Source organism: Triticum urartu, chromosome 1A (genome assembly GCF_056163025.1).
Source record: "Triticum urartu cultivar PI428250 chromosome 1A, HENAU_Tu73, whole genome shotgun sequence".
Classification (NCBI taxonomy): domain Eukaryota; kingdom Viridiplantae; phylum Streptophyta; class Magnoliopsida; order Poales; family Poaceae; genus Triticum; species Triticum urartu.
This window is the reverse complement of record NC_141873.1, coordinates 349,974,127-349,994,345: the sequence shown is the minus strand read 5'-3', so window position 1 is coordinate 349,994,345 and position 20,219 is coordinate 349,974,127. Positions and strand designations below refer to the sequence as shown.

General features: G+C 42.3%; 2 protein-coding genes across 3 annotated transcripts; both read left to right on the top strand.

Moving 5' to 3' along the window:
- The first annotated feature begins 5,074 nt into the window (after positions 1-5,074).
- LOC125510920 (uncharacterized) lies at positions 5,075-13,321 on the top strand. The gene is made up of 11 exons (XM_048676213.2): positions 5,075-5,421; positions 5,837-5,917; positions 6,589-7,689; positions 8,615-8,700; positions 9,291-10,084; positions 10,175-10,591; positions 10,683-11,427; positions 11,497-11,727; positions 11,799-11,920; positions 12,001-12,432; positions 12,512-13,321. Exons 1-11 carry the CDS (start codon positions 5,341-5,343, stop codon positions 13,183-13,185), a joined length of 4,764 nt encoding a protein of 1,587 aa, XP_048532170.2. The 5' UTR covers positions 5,075-5,340; the 3' UTR covers positions 13,186-13,321.
- A 23-nt stretch (positions 13,322-13,344) lies between these two features.
- Positions 13,345-18,255, top strand: LOC147991183 (uncharacterized). 2 transcript variants are annotated; one of them, XM_087521057.1, is made up of 5 exons: positions 13,345-13,484; positions 13,570-13,629; positions 16,007-16,085; positions 16,173-16,321; positions 17,697-18,255. In XM_087521057.1, exons 1-5 carry the CDS (start codon positions 13,471-13,473, stop codon positions 17,755-17,757), a joined length of 363 nt encoding a protein of 120 aa, XP_087377183.1. In that variant the 5' UTR covers positions 13,345-13,470; the 3' UTR covers positions 17,758-18,255. The 2 variants fall into 2 exon arrangements, 1 of the variants encoding a protein (XP_087377183.1); XR_015602301.1 differs by lacking the exons at positions 13,345-13,484; positions 13,570-13,629; positions 16,173-16,321 and having other exon boundaries at positions 15,697-16,085; positions 17,697-17,777.
- Positions 18,256-20,219: the final 1,964 nt, after the last annotated feature.

The following is a 20,219-nucleotide window of genomic DNA, read 5'->3' as shown; positions in this document are numbered from 1 at the left end:
AAGTGGTTCGAGATGAAGTTTTGCATACGTAGTCCTGCTCCATTATTTAGTCAACTAGCTGGCCGGCCACCATCACGAGCAGCCATGTGGGCCTCTGCGTTTACGCATGTGTGCATATTGTATCCTCTGCTTTTGCTGACCTGTTAGACATTTGATTAGTTTTTGGTCGACGCGATACATGCAATAATAATACCCAGTCTTAGTTTTCTCGGCACAAGCCGCCCTTTGCTGCAATAGAAAATCTCTGCCCGAATGCCATGGATTCGCTTGATTTTCCACGTTTGACGGTGCGCTAGGGCCGGTGGCTCGATGCATGCCCGATGTACATGTTCCTAGGGTTGTCCAGGACATGCAGGATGGAGTATATCCAATGATTTTCAGAATTAAAAAACCAGACACATAATATGCTCGACCCCGGTAGAATTTCCGGACGTCGTTTTCAAAATCTACGCTCCTAGTTAGGCTGGTCATACTGGGAGTAACTTAGCTAGTAACATAGCGCAGTCCAAAACAAGTTTACTTATGTGGCATGTATTTAATGAGGAGATATGTGTTTAGAGTAACATAATACTTCCTCCTTTCCGGTTTATAGGGCTTATCTCAAAATTTTAGTTTTTTCATTTTATAAGGCTCAATTTGGTTGTTCCTCATCACATGTTCAGACTTTAAGGTGCATTAAATCATTGCATACAAGTATTAAGAGAAAACTGACCAATGCATGCACTTTATGCATGCATGCATTGCAATTAATGCATTCGTAAACATAATTTTTAAAAGAAAATAAGAGCATTAATTGGGTGATTTTGCAAACTACAAAAAATATTTCACCACTCATCATCTACATTGGTTGTGAGATTTTTGAATTGAGCCTTATAAACCGGAAAGGAGGAAGTACGTTACTATAACATAACGTTTTTAAAAAAAGGATAAGTCTACAAACTAATAAATAAAGCCAATTATGACACTATTATTATATTACTTTGCACTATGAAGGTGGTAATTTAGATTAGTGTTATGCATATGACACTAGTCTAAATTACTCTCCACTATGACCAGCCTTAGGCTTCTTCCATCCGTACTAATAATAAAATCAGGTTCGTGCTTGTAAAGCCACAATGATGGCTGCCCCTCTACTCCATCGCTCCATCGTACTACTCCATCGAGCACGTCGACGCATGCACTGCATGCATGTCTCCCGCCCCCGCGCCCGCCGCGACGAGGGAAAAGATCGACCGCATGCAAGCGCGTGCCACGTGGGGGGCGGCCACTGGCCCGTCCTGCTGGCCGGCGCAGCGGACCAGGCGCGCTCCGCGTTGCGTGGGGCGCCAGGCCGGGCGGGCGAGACCTTCTGGAAGGCGGTCGGGCGGGCCACGCATCTGGCGCGCGGAGCGGTTCGTGCTGCTGGTCTCGGACGGTGCATGCGGCGGCGCAGGCGGGACGAGGACAAGTGGAGCAGGAGCGAGGCCCACGCGTCATCGGCAGAGCGACGCGCCCGTCCACCCGCTTCCACATGGCTCGGGCATCAAATACTGCCTGCACGCACCCATGCAAGCCGTGCCACCGATGCGAGTCTTTATGCTAGGTCAGAGATTTTTTTCTTTTCGGAAAAAGGATCAAACCACCAGTGCAAAAACCCGCTGAAAAATAAAGAAAAAACAAACATGAAATACCTGCTAGCTGCTACATAAAATGATAGAAGTCTTTTCCATTTCCAAGCGCATGTAATCTCAGTGGAATCACATGTGACGGGGGTGTACCCTTTCCGTGCGCGGAGCACTACGTTGGACGTGTCGCAAACACAGTACTGTATGGTGGCATCAGGGCCGACCACGTGTCAGGATAGCTATACTGGGCGCAATCTGCGCCTCGGAATACCTTGTGAAACACGTCTGAGCCCATCCCCCACCCTGTCCCCTACCCCTACCGTTTACCTCGCACACCCAGCCATTCACTGGACGTTTCACTGACCCGCGGGTCCGAGTGCTTCACAGGTCCAACTCGTCAGTGGCTGTAAGGAGAGGTATAGTATTTGTTTTTTTGAAACTAATAAAGAGGTACTGGTACATATAGGTCTGTACTATCTCGTGCGGTTGGAAGAGATAGGCTCTACAGTTTGGAACTGTCGTCCGCGTCGGTTCCGAAAGTAAAAATCCATCCCTACTAATTTAGGGCATGTCGTGTGCGTGCAAGTAAGCATCGGATGTCCATCTTTTTTCCTTTTTGCCGCAAGTTTTCCGGTGGGAAAAATAATGTGTGTCTGCACGCACTACCGGACGTACATGTATAATCGGGGTAATTTCCTGCTTATTTACGAGAAGATAGAATCATGGAAAGCTACTTGGATGGACGGCGACGAAAGATGCTCAGCAAGTTGCATGGTAAACAGATAAAGTGAGAGAAAAGGTGCCAAGGTGACTCCCTAGCGAGTAATTCGTTGACACGTCGTTGCCCGTAGAATCTCGTTCTCCGTTCATTCGATAACATGCACCGCGCGATTAGACCTTTCTACTCGTCGTGATTTTGTTTTGCGTTGTATTGATCATATATACGCACATCGATTGATGGATCGGTCCCTGTTTGGCTATGATCCACCGGAGCCCCATGACTTCTGACGATCGGGGAAGCTTGAGCCGGCGAGGCAAAAAGGCGGCTCCGCTATTTTCCCCGAGTACATACTACATGCAATACTTGCACGTACGTAGCACACGCTGTGTCCATAGTAGGCGACCAGCGATAGCTACCATGTGTAACTCGTGTTTCTTTTTTCATCGCGATGGGGAAAAAATGCGTAGTCCTTTTTTCAGAGTATAAGATGCGTAGTTCCGGCTCCACATCGATCCATTGGATGCGGACAGGTCAGTAAACACCGAGCCTGAGAAACGTGTTCACGAGAAACGTCTACGCAAATCCAATACTACTATGTTAATCGATCGACATGCTACAACGACGCGACGTCTACCAGACCACTCACGTCAGGTAAAGGCACGGAGTAAAATTATATTCTTGATTTTTGTATATGGTAGCTAGATATATATTTTGCTCAAAACGTATGCTCGTAAGTCCATGCATGCATGGACAGACAATACATACAATATGCACTTTCGTATGTATTCCGTATATACTATCATGTAGAGCATGCATACATACGCTAATTGGTCTGTGGGTCGGGCTGGTCGTAGCATGACACGGGCACGCGCGCTGAATTCTGACTTTTGCTGCACGCGGTAACGATGTCAACTTATGAACAGTGTAATACCATGAAAACGTACCAACAAGCGATATGTCATCCGATTTTGTACTGAAAGGAGCAGCAACGGACAACGGTACGTACGCACGCTCTTATGTCGGCGAGATGCATAGTACGTACGCACCGAAGCGTCGACATACCACGCTCGCGTTACACGTACGTGCCTAAGATGATTTACACCCCCATCGATGTGAATCTCGTCTACTCCCTCCGTCCGGAAATACTTATTGATGACAAGTATTTCCGGACGGAAGGAGTACTATATATCGCCAAACTTAAAAGCCTGTACGTAAAAGAAGCACACCACAGCTAGATTAACCCTATTTAGAATCGGTGCAATGCTTGCGACTTGCGAGTGTACTCCCTCCGTTCATAAATACAGTATATTCTAACTTTTTTAATAATTAAATGTATATAGACATATTTTAGTGTGTTTATTCACTTGTTTCAATCCGTTTGTAGTGTATATTAAAATATACAAAACATCGTATATTCAGAGGAGTACTCACGTACGTGCAAATTATGGCCTCATTGTTGCTTATAGTAAAGTACAACCTTTTTCACCATGCAAAAAAAACTTTTTAAGAAGGAAAGTAAATAATTTAGGTTTTGCTTTGCTTCATCCCTATAGAAAGTGTACAGATTTTGATGTAGATTGAAGACGAAGATTACAAGTTATCCATTTCAATCAAAAAGGATAATATAGTATTTTGTAAAATATCAATATATTCAATGCATTTGATCTGCATGCTGATATGGCTAGTCCTTTTAAGCAACTTTAAGATTCGTGTAAATTTTTAGCGGGGTGTACCAAAGAAAAACTCATCATTTGTCTATTGTAAATGTGGCCATAATATGATTAGTCGGGTGCTTGTGAACACAAGGTGTGACGAAAGAACCAAAAATTGGTTGCGGCGAGATATTTTTTTGAAACTAGGGTTGCAGCGAGATACAAGTATAATATAACACACATAGGGTATAAATTTTTATATCCCAAAATTGTTTGGGGAGATCTCGTAAGGATTGAAAGATCACAGAACAGGATTATCCATGCGCTTGAGAACGCAATGTATGACGAAAGAACCATTGTCTGATTGCAAGTAGATAAACATGGAAAATAAACATTTTTTCTTGGATTATTTGATAAATCTCGTGAAGGTGGGTAGGTCGTAGAATGAGTAAAGTGCTTGCGAACACAAGGTGTGACGAAAGAACAATTGTCTGGTCATAGTCAGATTTGAGTCAAAGTAAAAGATATTAGGAAATAAATGTTTTAACTCTTGACATTGTTTTGTAGATTTTGTAAAAGCGGGTAGGTCGTAAATTAGCATTAGTATCACGCTCGCGAACACGAAGTGTGACGAAAGAACAACTGTCTGGTCTAAATCAAAGTAAATGACAAAGAAAACAAATGTTTTACCTCTTTTATCAAATTTATTTTATGAAAATATTGTAAAAGTGGTTAGGTCGCAAAGTAGGGATAATCACGCGTTCACGGACACGAAGAGTGACGAAAGAACCGATGTCGGGTTGTAGTCGGGTCTGAGTCAAGTAACGTAGATAAGTATCCAGTCTGTAATGGCCTGTTTTGGCATACTAAAAAAATATTCCCACCCTAGAAAAGTTACATAATTCCCTTTAACTGCACAGAAAAATCACAGCCTTTGCCTGGTAGGTAAATAAATACTTGCTTATTTTTGATAAACAAATAAATACTTGCTACAAAACCATTTTAAAGCTGTGGCTATGGGCTATGACGTGTGACTGACAGACGGGGCCCGCCAACCCATCCTCGTTCCCGTCCCGTTTCATTTCCCCGTCCCCCCTCTCCTCTCCTCTCGCTCCCCCGTCGCGTCACCGCCCCGAGGGACTCCAAAACTGAAGCACTCTCTCTCATCCCCTCCCCTCTCCTCTCTCCCTCCCTCCCTCATCGGCTGCGCTCCGCTGCTTCCTCCCCACGCTAGAGCGAAACCCCAACCCATCTCCGTCTCTCTCCGGAGGACTGGTTGCGGATGGACGGCGCCGCGCCGCTCGCCGCCGGGCGGTAGGGCTCGCCCCGATCGGCGAGGGGGCGGTGGGGTGGGCCCGGGCATATGAGGGCGCCGCAAGACCGCGAACGCACGATGAGGGATCTCTACGATCGTACGCGCCACAAGGATCTCGCGCTCCTCGAGGTACATCCGTCCGCCGCTTCCGTTCTCTCGCGCTGTCTACCCCTGACGATTGCGTTCGGTTGTTGTTGGTGGCGGCGGCGGCGGCCTCGTGTTTTTGGGGATTGGATGGGATGGGATTGGGCGACATAGGTGGCGTCGGGGCTTCGAGATTCGAGGTTTCGTTACGCGTGAGCGTTCGTGACACTGTGCGCGCGTGCGCGCTTGTGGATTGCTTGTTTCGTTAGGTTATTTTTTGGGGGTTGGGGAGCGTCTGCGGGCGACGCGGTTTTGCGAGGGTCGAATCGGATTTGATCGAATCCATTGATTTGAATTCCCCGTATGGTTCGTCATATTATTTTTCGCACCGATTTAGGCGTCAATCTAACAGATTTCGTGAGTTGCGCTCGTTATTTATTGTTGTGTTTATTCCTTTCAGGAATCGAACAAGGAACAACGCGGTGGCGGTGCAGTACGGGCAGAGGGCTCTGAACAGCGGGGACTGGCCCCCAAGATAGAGGTGAGCATTGCAGGGTGTGGTTGTCCCTGAATATGCAGCAACATATTCTTCTTCTATGGGAATTTCGTGCAAATGCGCATGTTGGTTCGGTCATCTGATGCCCACAGGTTTCATATGATGAGTTTAGTCTACATTATTCCTGTGCGTTGTGATGCCTCTCGCATGTAGATTAGCTGGTGTGGCATCAGATGCTCATAGGTGATTCTGATCCCATAATGCTGTATAGTGCATCCTCTGCTTTGGGCATGACTTAATCTCCTGTGAAAAAGGGCTTCACAGTACTTATCCGCTTTGAAATATTTCATTACTACACTCCAATGGCCTTTTTTTACTCGGTTAGTATAGGCTAATCATGATTTTATTGCCGCGAATAATACGCTGTACATTGATGTTTATAAAGTGAGTAGACAATGTATGCCAAACAGTCCATTTCCTAATCTTGAAAATGCTTCTGGATTACCAGCCGTCGATTGAAGGTAATAAATCTTAGATCAGTCCAGCAGATTGCGGATGAAACAGAGATAGTATGTTAATCCTAGCAATGCTTAATCTTATGTTTTAATCAGTTGCAGGGATGATCTACTTAGTCATCCCATGTTATGTTCCTGTTGTATCTATAGAGTGCATTTTTGTGGCTTACCAAGACTTAATGTTGGTCCACCTTTTGCCAGGACAACCCTACAGTAAGAAAAAGACCAGTGCCAAGTGATGGTCCTCATGTGAAAGCAGAATCTGGCACTTGTAATGTCTGTTCTGCTCCTTGCTCCTCTTGCCTACACAGAGATCTTGCACCTGTTGATTCCAATATGGACTGCGGATCATCTCAAACGTGCTGTGCAAGGTCAGAATCAAGAACTAATTTGTTAGTTCATAGTGGGAAAGGGCTCCGTACAAAGGGAGGTGAAAATGATGATGAACTTAGTGCCACTTCAAGCCATGCTTCCTATTCCGAAAATGGTGGACATAAGGCTATGGCGAGATCCATTGCAGCAGATTCAGAGGTTAACATGCCGGCAAAACGTAGAAGGCTATTGAGCGATACGAGGTCACCTAGAGAAGAGTGCCACGATGATAGTAACTCGTGTGTTACTGGTACATCAGCAGCAAGCAAACTTCTGCTGGATAAGAAAAAGGATAAACTATCTACTTCTGCGTCAAGTCGTGATCTCACTGTCAAGGACAAGAACATTGCTGGTCCTAACAGACTAAGAAATTCCCTTGTGGAAGAATCTACAGAGAAGAAGAGATCTGATGTTCATATTGTCCCACCTAGCTCGTCCGACCGATCAGCTCCTGCAGATTCTCCTACATTTATGACCAAAAAGTTACTCCGAACTCAGTCCTCTGTTAGTGCATCTCAAGGATTATCTCCTAAAAAGTCAAGCCAGGGTTTAGGGAATTCACAAGATAATTTAGCGCAACAACCTTCTGAGGAAGTTCCAAATAATGACATAGATCATTTACCAGGAGGAAAATTAAGCAGGCCTGTGATTGGTGGTGACAAGCATGATATGGTGACTAGTTGCAGTACGAGTAGCAAAAATAAAATCAAGGCTGGATCTTCATCAACGGAACTGGAAACTGGCACCCGTTGCACGAGGAATGGCAGTCAAGAACACACTGACATTCTATCTGATGATTTTGCTAAGAGGAATGACAATGTTCAACAAGACCAGAACCAAGGTTTACCAACGGATAAAGCTAGTGATAAAGAGTTGAATACACAGAATGATGCTATGATAGAGTGCGGGAACTCAGAAAGCTTAATAGATGTAAGTATCTCCGCAACCCTTCTTTGTGCCACTGTACTCTCTTTCAAAATGCAGCTCCTATAATCATGTTAATTTGTTATGTGAACCTTAGTTAACATGGTGTTTAGTCAAAAATTCAAATGTAAGATACCCCAAATTTGTAAGTTTGGGGTGAGCTTGGATCGAGAGATCAGTAAGTATTGACGAAGGTTTAACATATAGGCCACTGTTCAGTTGGTGTGGAACATGCTTAAGATGACACATTCTGTAGAATACTTGTGGACTGTTAGAACATGAAATGGACCTTTATCTCACTCCAGCCATTTGCTTCTTTGTTTCATCTGGAAAATTGATTGAAGTCGTGAAGTTTTACTTTGATGCTTGAAGTCAAAATAGTCTTCTGTGCAATGTGTGAAATGATGAAATAATAACATCTTGTATAGCTCGTTAATCATTTTTAGTTATGCATGGCGACTATGTAAAGATTTAGTTTAGTACAGAGGATTTATTTTTTTGGTTAGCGACCTCCATGGAAGCATAAAACGTAAAAACTTACAAACTAGTGTTTGGGTTCCTCAGAAGGGAAAAATTTGTGCTTATAATAACACACTCAATGGGAAGTTTGTACTATGGAGATAATTGTTATATGAGAAAGTATCCGGTGGAAACTGGTGAATATAATTTATTTTGTTATATATATCCTTGTACTCATCCAAGATTTGGTGGTAGGGACCATATTCTGGGTTTTCTATCGCATATCCATTTGCATGTAGGTTCAACTCCTAATTAAGACTTAACGCTTCATAAATATTGCCATGATATTTGAGTGCACTTGGAGAATATAATTTATTATATGCTTTGGTTGCATTTCCTTTTCTGCTGTCTGTATTTTTTTCATTATCATTGTGTTGTAACACTTACTTCTCTGGTTTACATTGTACCCCAGGTTAATGTTTGTGATATATGTGGAGATGTCGGTAGGGAATATCTTCTGGCTACATGCACTAGATGCCTTGAGGGGGCGGAGCATACGTGAGATAAACACCGCCATGCCTTATTTTAAGTTATCAGTAATATTTCATTTGCAAGTGAAGTCTTTCTCAGATTTGAAAGTTATTTTTCTGTTCACACTGGGAGTAATATTTTTGGAAAGCATGAATTATGTGCATAAATTAACTAGCTTTCAGAGGATGATTATTCTTGCATCGCTCTTTTAAGACATGTACCATGATGGGGCTATAGATTGAATCTAGGTGTCTACTTATATACCAAACAATCTGTTAGGGTAGTTTCTCAAAAATAATATTAATAATGTATCAGGGTTCTATTATCAAAAATATACTATGCTGGTGGCTTTACACATGTATTGCAATTTTCTTTCTACAATATTTACATACATATCAATTCCGTCAGAGTAGATGATGAAAGGAAAGATATAAGGAGAAACATTTTACTTATTTTGGAAAACATTTTGCATACAAGGGAAAATATTTTACTTATTTGGACTATTCTACTGGTTGTATGGTAGCCTCTTATGAAGGGATTTTTTTTACTTATTTGGACTATTCTACTTATTTTGGAGTAATATGCTAGCTACTGACATTACATTTATTGTTGAATAGTTATTGCATGCGAGTGAAATTGGATAAGGTTCCAGATGGTGAATGGTTATGTGAAGAATGCCAGCTTAATGAAGATCGAATTAAAACAAGAGGCAACCGCGGTGCATCAACAGTTGACATTTCAAATGGGAAGAACCAAGATTCAGAAAGCATGAGCAACCCTAAGACCTTGCAGACCGCTTTGACTAATTTGGGCGCTCAACAAATTGCTTCTGGTACACCGGTAACTGATCACTTGTCTGGTAATAATGTAAAGCTGCATTCAGGCTCAACTGATACAGATGCACGACAAGTGAAGTGTGCCAGCCCAAATGCCGGGAGGCTGGATGCAAAGAGTAAAAACTTTGGGAGTATGGCAAATCGTAAGAGGCTTCAAATTGTCACCTCTGACACGGAAACACGGCCACCCACTTGCGGCACACCATCAGCCGGAAGATTAGGCAAGAAGTACGAAAGTTCAGAAGATTTATTGAATCGTAAGAAATTGCGAATTGCCACTGATATGGAATTGCCAATGTCAAGTGAAGGCCTGCTGAGTCCACCTAAATCGTCCAAGAGGCATGCAGAGAATGCGTCATCCTCTAATCCAAGGCCATTCAAGACAGAAAGCCCTAGGAAACATGACATTTTCTCTCATCAAAACTCGTTTAAGAAATCCAACAAGGGAAATCTTAAGCCACCTGATAATGCTCCAGTGAAGGGTGTTCAGGCAGTCAAAAGTTCCATGACCTTATCACGGTCATATTCATTAGGAAGCCTGGCTAATGGCAAAGCGCCAGTTCCTTCACCACGAGGTTTGACCAAACACTTTATTCGCAATAATATGTCTATTCCCTTTTTTTGTTAGTATACTGCATTGTTAACTTCTTAACTTGGTCCACTAGGTCCTTTATCGAAACAATTGTCTTTCAACAATTCGAAGAGCGAACCAAAGGTCAAGCAGTTAGCAGAAGGTGTGGCAAGCAAGCTGAAGCCTGTAAAACATTCCCCAATAGATGTTAGAGAAAAGGGGCCAATGAGAAAGCTTATGAAATCAGAGTCATTCAAGCGCGAGGGTTCAGTTAGTAAAGACTCCAGTTCATTAAAACAGAATAAATCATCTCTCTTGTCTCGAGATGAAAGAACAAGAATGTTGAAGCCGATGAGCGATAAGAGTTTCTTAGAAAGAAGGCCTTCTTTTATTCTTCAGAAACCACCTTTATCACCAAGGCCTGATAGTTCTGTGAAGTCGGGAGATAGAAAAGTCGACCAAGATAATCCAAGGCCTGGACCAAGCATACTAAAAACTAGCAAAAAGCCAGGTAAGCACTGTTCATTTCTAATTTTTTTTTCGAGGAAATATCAGGGTTCAGTTTATTGACAAGCTTTCATTCCATGGCTTGCTGCAATTAGGTAACATCGAAAAGAAGCAGATCTCTGCTTTCTGTAACAGTGAAAAGCGGGGCATTGCTATTCACCAAACATCAACAGGAGTGGTTTCTTCTAAAGATGCTAATACTGTAAAGACTTCTGATCCACTGCTTCCAGTGGAAAATGTTAATAAGGATAATGATTGTGTGGGTGAAGCTTCACTCATTCTTAGGAAAAATGATAATAAAATGTCAACTAATCCTGAGGTGCTTTCCACACCATTGGCCATGACCTGTGAAACAGATTTACAAAATATGGTGCCAAGAGCAAGCGCTTCAGAAGATTTGACTCCTAATGTGGGACAATGCCAGCCTTTGGCCATGACTTCTGAATCACAAAGTATGGTGCCAAGAGCAAGTTCTTCAGAAGAGTTGACTCCTAATGTGGGACAATGCCAGCCTTTGGCCATGACTTCTGAATCAGATTTACTAAGTATGGTTCCAAGAGAAAGTGCTTCAGAAGATTTGACTCCTAATGTGGGACAATGCCAGCAAGAGGTTTTGGAAAGCACTGAACATAAGCCAATTAAAAGTGCAGAGGAAGTTCAGGCTGCAGAAGACATATTGCCCGAGAGTCCACATGATCCCCTAATGGCACAAAAACTCTGTGCCCCTGAAAACAAATTGAGCGAGCCAAATTTGAAGCATCAAGATTCTTTTGATCAGTTGCCTACTCTTGGGAATCTTTCCAGAACTTTAGTTATTCCAGAGCAGACTTACATCTGGCAGTATGTTCTCTCCCCTTAGCCCAGTTACCTAGTTAGTTATCATATTTTTAACATGTATTTCTTTTCCAGAGGTATCTTTGAGGTTTCAAGAACTGGAATCTCTTCTGAACTATATGATGGGATTCAGGCCCACTTGTCCACCTGTACCTCGGCCAAAGCACTTGAAGTAGTCAAACAATTACCTCAGAGAATTCGGCTCATAGAAGTTCCACGTTGTTCATCGTGGCCACATCAATTTAAGGAAGTACAGCCGAGTGAAGATAACATTGCTCTTTTTTTCTTTGCTCAAGATGTTGAAAGGTAATGCTCAATGTTTGATTACTTTATCTTCTGTCCTCAATAAGCTAGCTGATTTCCCTGTCTCCTTGCAGTTATGAAAGATACGGCAAACTCTTGGAAAAGTTGCTTGTTGAAGACTTGTGCCTCACAACAAATATTAATGGCGTTGAACTTCTCATTTTGTCATCTGATAATTTGCCGGAAAAGATTCAACGTAAGGCCTACGTTAGTTCTTTTTATTGTCTAAAAAAATAATCTCTGGGTGACTCATTTAACTGATTCAATAATTTCCAGGGTGGAATGGCTTTCTTTACTTTTGGGGCGTCTTCTACGCGAGGAAAGCAAATAGCTCAACAGAGCTTGTAGTGAAAAATCCTTGTCCACTAGTGTCAACCACTGAACCTTTTGATAAGCCTGTGTGTTCCCCTAAGGTTCCTCAATCTTTGGGTATAGATTTGAACCAGTGCCCTGATGATGAATTATATGATTCACCCGTATCACTTGGATCAGAGACAGAGAAGTCAGGTGCATCTGAAGATCACAAGACTTTGATGGGGTCGACAAATGGGAATGAAAATCTGGATGCATGTGAAATACATCATCAAGAAACTGCAGTCACCAGGGAGATTGTATTGGGAAGTGGTACTGCAGTTGTCTGTGAAACTTATATTCCCATGGGCTCAGGAGGTCACAACATGAAATTGGAATATCCAAGTGATACAACAGGTGCTGCTATTTTAGAATAATAACATGAGCTACTGATTGCAGCTAGATGTTTTGCTGATCATCATCTTACTTATTCCAGGTGGCTCAGGAACTGAAGGCAGAGACAGCATGAAGGATGAGGAGATCTTTAGTCTGAATGAAGCTCCATGCTATGTCGAACGACATGTGGGTGCAAGCAGATCAATGCCTGACAATATATTGGCCAAGAAGAAGGCGCTCACATCGTTGACAGAAGTATCGTTACAACATCAAAGTGAATCAATCCTGAAGGCGGACTTCGTTTTGCATGATTCTGAGTCAAGCTACAAAAGGCAAAAGATTGTTAATGGAGATGAACAACTACCCAGCGAGCGCTTGTCGAAGATACATTCCCTACCAGCTGGTTGGCGTACTCCATACGATGACTCACGTTATGCATACAAGGGTCTCTCAGATCTAGGTTCGACGACAAAAGCCATCTCAGATCAAGTTGTTCATGTTCTTTCGTCTGATGATGAAGGCTCTCCAGAACATACTACTATGAATAAGGCACCGCTGAAGGCAGAACAGGGGTCCTCCTCCCCTCTGTTGTCACTATCCCTGTCTACAGCGGCAAAGACGCGCAAACTTGCCAGTTCGGACGCAGGAGATGATCGATCGCTGTCTCTTTCTCTTGGCCTCCCTCTCCCTGGTGTTGCAAAAGGAAACCAGGCTCTGGAGATAAAGCAGTTTCTGCCGGAGAAGCCTGGCATAAATACTTCTTTTCATCTTTAGATATGCGGGTGTACAGTTTTGTGCTGTGTTTAACTTTATGGAGTTTAGACAGGGTAGAAGTATGGTATAGTTGTTAAATTATGAACATCTTGGTCTTATTGCACTGCTCTATGCATCTCCTGCAACTGTTGGTTCATGCTAGTCTGGTGATGGTATTGACTGCTTTTGTTTGATCTATGGAGTTTTTAGTTGCGGAATGTGAATACTTTCATACACCTTCGTTAACTTGATACTTACCCTGGTGGACGAAATTTTGAAGTACCAGAACTTGCATGTATATCTATCATGACAGCAAATAGGTACTGCAGGTGCCACTTGTTGTCCATTGATTCGCCGGGGATTATTGCTTGTCTTTGTTGAACTTGAATTTCATTTGACATGCAGTGAGGTAGGAGTTATCGAGTTTCACACGCGGGAGGCAGCTTCTCTACGTTCTACTACACGGTACCCTTTCTTTTCTATGACATCTTATAGAATGTTAGCTTAGCTGGCAATTCATTAGTTGTATTTTTCTCATCTGCGTTTGCAAACTTTTGATACATGGGACAATCACTCGTCAATAAAATAAGGGACTCAAGGCTCATGTGCACAAATTCATTAGTTTTTGGAGGGGTTTAATTCATGGTTGGCCAAGATGGTAAACACTGAAACCAATCTATATTTTCAAATTCGGTTAAGAGACTGTGTCTTGCGTTTTGATGCTTAGGGAATATTTATCACATGCCGTGCTCAAAATGTACTCCCTCTGTTCATTTTTGTAAGTCATTTTAGACAGCTGAAATTGAGCTGTTTTAGGTGCTGTCTTAAATGCCTAAAACGTCTTATAAAAGTGAACGGAGGGAGTAGTAAACTAATTTTAGAGAGTTGCGTAAGTACAAGCCTGCAGGATTGCTCCTGCAGCTGGATAATTGGAACCAAAAATGGTCTTTACAATGGATGGCTTGGTGTTTTGATGGTCCTTACCTTATTGACCGCAACTTCTGTATTTACAATCATATTCGTATCCGCCCCTCTAGTGGATACATTTCTATTCGTGGGCCTGTTTTTGGTTTTATGGAAACAATCAAACAATATAATATATATATCCCTGGTGCTATTATTCTTACTTCTGTAGTTTAGCAGACAAATTGATAACTTCGGCATTCCTTGCTCACTGAGCAAAGCCGTTGGTTTCTTAGTCAGAGCGGCACCTTTCCGTATCGGGCTATTTCTACATAGCCGAAGTCGTCTGAAATGAAAAATCGCAAGCACAATTTTCGGAGGGATTTTTTCGTATGGTAATCTGCGTTGGTTACAAAAAACTAGCCATTTATGGATACTGCTCGTAAGTATATGCAGATCCTTTGTAGCGTATTTTTTCACTCTGCGAGGACCAAGATAAAATCAAATAGATACTTATGGTAAAAAGATGGCGAAATTCTTGATTGTTGGTGCATGCCTGACCCTTGATGTATGTTCCGAATTCATCTTGGCACCCGTCGCTTTCATTCTCCCCATGGCACCTTTACCCACCCCAACGCATTCAACACCGAATTCTTTCCTCCTACGCGGAGTGGGGCCCATCCTCACGTCGATGAATGCAGAAGCACCATTTCTCTCTTTTGCTAAATTTCCACCTATATGAATGGTGTGGCCCATCTCTGGCGAGCTTGGATTCCACTGGATATGCTTTTACAAAGATTATTGACCATGGAGGTAATTTATAGCACTGTATTATTATGAATAGAAATCAGCAAATATGTACCATAACAGTCCAAATTCCATTGATTGCGTTTTCAAGGATACTAGTACCCCGTTGCAAAATACTCTAGCTTACTGTTTTTTTTTTGAACCGGGCATAACCCCTTTCCATTAACCAAATAACGGAAATACATCAGTCGAAATCAGACAGAAAGGATGCGGGAACGGGGAAAGCAAGTCCAATGCATCGTCGGGAAACTTACTGTAGGTGCTCGTCATCGAGACACCCACTGCAGGGCGAAAACCCAACGACACCACCAACTTTCCTATAACCAGTTTTAAAAGCTCATGTAGGAGCAAAATAGTCATTACTCTCGCAGGAGTAGGTCACGCAGATCACGAAATAGAGCAGTCATAAGGAAGAAACATAGGAACTCAAAAGAGACGGTAACCAGCGCCAGCAACCAGTGCTTCTCAAATCGCAGCCGAACTCCTCAAGCGCTTAAGCAGAGGATGACGTTTTCCCTATGCAGCTGCGCAAATTCTCATCATGTTCCTCGCGTTGTCTTTCAGCACTGCAACACAATATTGTATACTTGTCGTTTCCTTTGTATAGTGCGATATTTTATTTGGAATGTTGTAGAGCAAACTAACCCTTGTTACGAATAGTGATGAGGAGCTGTCTGCTGTTCTCTTAAGCTCTTTGCTGGGTGAAAAGAGAATGGTGTTGGGACATTTGGTGGAGCTGAGTGGCAAAGAAGAATCGGGGCCAAACGATCCATATCCAACGAAAGGGTTGAAGAAAGAGGAACAAACAGAGGGTCACGTTGCTTGAACACTAGGCTCCTGTGGACCGATACCTCCGTTGTTATCTCCAGTGAGATATGGTGTTCCTCTGCCTTCTCTTACTATTCATCTCTATGCCCTCCTCTGTTCTGTCAGCTCTTCTTCTATCACTCTTCGCCTGTTGATCGTTTCCACTGTAGTTTAAAGAATTAATGCTTCATGACTTGCTGCTGCTGTTTTCTCAACACTAGTGCTAAGCGTATGCCATTTATGTTGCTCATTGTTCATGTACTCTTGTATTTAATTGTCCTTTTTATCACTTCGTTGTTATCCCATTTTCATATGTCAAAAACAGTGAGCAAAGTATTGACGTGCAGTTTGCTACTATTCGGTTTTGGCTGGTACAAGAGACAAGGGATGATATTATCAAAGAGGTATGCCATTCCATTCATATTTTATTCAATTAATTGGAACTTGAGTGATGTACTGTGCTATTACATTTATAACAAGCTGCATACTAGAACTTGCAAGATGAATGGGCAACGGAACCGGCAACATCAGGGTACGGATGCACCACTGAATTGTTGATACTTTGCTGCTACACTATGTTAGCATGCATGTATGGTGTCTTTACGCCGCACCTTTTAGCCCCTTCAGGAGTAAGGCTGCAGTGAGTACCTCTGATTGTCTTACCTACATCTATGGTCTGGTACGTGTATTAAGCATATCAGAGAACTGCAGGACCACATTAAAGGCACATTTTGGTGTAACAGAGTTTATTTGATATCATGTTAGTACTCTTACGTTAGTTCATGTATGCACTTTGAAAACCCTATTCAAAGTGGCTGTGGAATTGAAAATTACTGCTGTGCTGTGCTATTGTCAAAATGTTTATTTTGGAAACACACTTGGAAATATCACCCATGGGCAATTGCTTAGTGTTTCTATTCCAAAACACAATTCAAGTATGGTAATTAGTAGTTTCACTTCAGAAGCACCTACTTTCTCAATTCTTCTTGAGCTACTTACTTGGCATACAAGTGTGCCTTCAGTGGTTTGGCTTTATTTCCTTTTGGATCCCTCTGTCAAATCAGATCATCGAACTTGTGATGCTGTTTCCTTCAAGAATGAATTTGTCTTGAATGAATCGTATAATTGCAACTAGATTGCGGATATATTTTTGAGACCATGCTCTCTCTTCATTTCCATATAGCAATAGTGTCCTCTAACTGCAAGTTGTAGTAGGGGGTCGCCTAGAAATGGCATGACATTATTTTGGCTCCTCTCATAGTATTGGTACAAATTACAGTGTTACATCCCTAAAGGGCTATTTTTTTCCATGCTGGGCATTGTATTTGTTCATAGTAGGATATTGTGTAGGGACTACAGACATACTTTGTTTCTCAAGAGTACTATCCAGTTTCAACTGCCTTAAAAGTGCAATAGCTTTTACTGCACCGCTAGTTTTGACATCTGCTCGTTATGACACATCGCACCAGTTTCATTTAACTAGTGCTAGTGCTCTGTTTTTTTTGTATTTTCTCTAATGTTTGAATCTAGGATGAACCTGGTTGTTGTAAATTATAAAATATGGCTGTCCTGCTAGGAGGATCTTAAATGAGAACCTCAATATGTTCAGTTGCTTTATCTTTGTTTCTGGTTTTCAGACCTGACCCAGCCTTTTATATCCTGGTCAGTTTTAAATTATAGATTTAGATACCACAAAGGGTGGTGGCAAGCATACAGGTTCTATTTGATGCCTGAAATCTATGCCTCGTGGAAGGGCTGAGATATGATAGTTGTTACGCAAGCGTTGCAGAGTTGCATCAGGTGGTACTCCCTCTGATCCAAAATAAGTGTCGCAGTTTTCAACTAAGTTTGAACTAAACTTAGTTCAAAACTGCGTCACTTATTTTGGATCGGAGGGAGTAATATTTTTAATCCTCACTAACCTGATCAAATCGAAAATTGGATTGTGGTTTGTTAAATTCTGCTGATAGTTTCCCCTAAAAAAACAGACCCGCTTATAGTTTTGGTCATTGCAGGTGTAACAACTATCAGCATTACTACCAGTGTGCGAGCAAAGCCTTTGGCTTACTTTTGTGAGTGAATGGTGCCAGGTTCGGTTTTTCGGGAGTTGTAGCTACTGGAAACGGTGCCCCTTCCGTGTTAATGTTTTTGAGAATTAGTTTGGTTTTGATTGCTATCAAAAGCTGGTTGTCGGTAGGATGATGCAACTGGAGCTGCCTTCCAGGCAGATACTCATGTCAAGTAAGTGCATCACTCTCCTAACGTGCCTGCCAATGTCAGGTACAGAACTTCTGATTGTTGCGCCTGCCATTGTCTTGGCCCATGGTGTCAAACAATGATTGTGCCTACAGCCCATCTAGTAACCTATTGGCCCACAACATTAGGCAAGAACAAGTGACTAGGACAGTTCCCAATATAGCAAAGTGATCAAAAGCTAGAGTGGCAAAAACAAAGTTTTTCCCTCTTTATATAGTTAACCTTTTCGAGAAAGATCCCTTTTCTATTTTGATGTGCTGCTCATAAGAAACTGTCATGCTTTCTCCTACATGTCAGAATTAGTCTTCTTGGCCTTAATGCTCATCTTCAGTTATTGCATTATGCACAATGTAAAAAGCTGTCATGATTTTGCCCAGTGTGGCTTGATCTGAAAATCGAGATTTGTCTATGAACAATGGCGGAGCAAGTTTGTCGAAGTCCAATGTTTTTTTTGATGATATGGTTTCGCAAATGTGGTCCATTTAGGGAAAGAAAACCATTTGCGAGGTGACACCCCATGTTATTGTTCACTTTGGAGCATGCTCTCGTCTATTTTCGCAAAGAACATTTATATCATTGCGAGGCTTTGGTAAACCACAAATATGCATTACCAAATCCAAATATCTTGTGAAATAACAACTTCTAGAATGATTGTGTGCTCACATCATAACTATGTACTCCCTCTGTTCCTAAATATAAGTCTGTAGAGATTTCATTATGAACTACATACAGATGTATGTAGATGCATTTTAAGTGTGGATTCATTTATTTTGCTTCGTATGTAGTTCACCTAGTGGAATCACTACAAAGACTCGCATTTAGGAACAGAGGGAGTATATCTTGGCGTGTTGTACTTTCTCTGCTTACAATGCGTTTCGCTCATGCACCTCCCCAACTGCTAGTAATCTTATTGTATTATCGTCGTTTGAAAATTCAATCCAATGACTTAAAAGACAACCTTAACAAACCATTTGAGATTCATCTGTGGCATCCACTGTTACTCCATAAGCTGACATAAGCATGCATAGGAGAAAATTGGATACATCCATACTCTCTTCTTGAACATAAGCAGTCATGGTCTTTCACAACTTACACTATGCGAAGAGATAGCGAACGAGCCGTTCCAACCTTTTGTGCGGTGACAAAACATACTTTTAGGGTTGTTAAGAAGCCTATATCTAAACATTTATCATGCAATGAAAAATGACACCAAGGACACGAATGCATTTAGTGTTACAATCCAATTGCTGTGCAGTAGGTGAGGTGTTGAGTGATTACTTGATCATTCTGCTAAGGGTTGGTTTCTTAGTTCCCGTGAAGATGGCCACCCTAGGGACGTAACACAAGAGATATGGCGTTGTTGCTCGGGGTCGTGGTGGAGAGGTGCTGCTCAGTTCTCGTGGCGATGAGAGGATCAAGACAAGGAGAGAAAAATAACGGGATGAGCGTTTGTTAATCAAAATAAGAAGGGATCAGGGGGTTTGGATTTTGTGAAAGACTACTGCAGGTTACCAGTGGCGGGCGCCACTACTCACCCTCCAACGTCTTTTGCTGCCGTGGTAACATTTTGCACATTACATTTCATAGACAAATTGATGCATCACGTTCTTACATGCATCCATATACCGAAATTCCAATACGTTACATTAATATTGATATTCATTACATGCATGCGTTTGACTTTAAAACATCCTAGCGCTCCACCCGTTTCGGATCAGAGACCTGCCTTCCAGAAGAGCCTCAGGAACCACCCACCCGGCTATGGTAGAGTTCTACCCTTCGGTCCCATCCACCTGCTCTCCTTCGGGGTCGCCTCTACCAAGATGTATATGAAGCTCATGCAATTGCCTCTATGCCATCCTAAGTCGTTTGAACACTGTTGATCCATGTGAACATTGCCTTCCTGAGACGATGTGCCCGCTCCTTATCGGTCGCAAACCGCAGTGCTTGCTCCTTGTCGGTCGCAGGGACCCCATTTGTCATTATTAGCACATAGCAAAGAATGATATATCACCTACATACGCATCCATGTACATGCATACACCACATTTCAATGTTGACACAAGAAGTACATTAGTCAAACAAACAAAATACACAAGTGCACATGCATGCATGTGATGACACAAGAGTTTGATAAATCTAAAAAAGGAAGCCAACTTGCGAGTTTCATTCATTGAAGAGTACAAGGGAGGTATGTCGTTGGTGTTTTTGTAAGCGAGCATCCCATTCCTCCGTCGTATCTTTCCCACTGTAGAAGGTCCCGCTAGAAATGATGGTTTGCT

Coding starts and splice junctions, on each gene's coding strand:
- LOC125510920 (XM_048676213.2), top strand. CDS start 5,341: ATGAGGGCGCCGCAAGACCGCGAACGCACGATGAGGGATCTCTACGAT. Junction 5,918..6,588: donor GACTGGCCCCCAAGATAGAG/GTGAGCATTGCA, acceptor ACCTTTTGCCAG/GACAACCCTACAGTAAGAAA. Junction 12,433..12,511: donor ATATCCAAGTGATACAACAG/GTGCTGCTATTT, acceptor TACTTATTCCAG/GTGGCTCAGGAACTGAAGGC.
- LOC147991183 (XM_087521057.1), top strand. Junction 16,086..16,172: donor GGGATGATATTATCAAAGAG/GTATGCCATTCC, acceptor GCTGCATACTAG/AACTTGCAAGATGAATGGGC. Junction 16,322..17,696: donor CCTTCAGGAGTAAGGCTGCA/GTGAGTACCTCT, acceptor TGGTCATTGCAG/GTGTAACAACTATCAGCATT.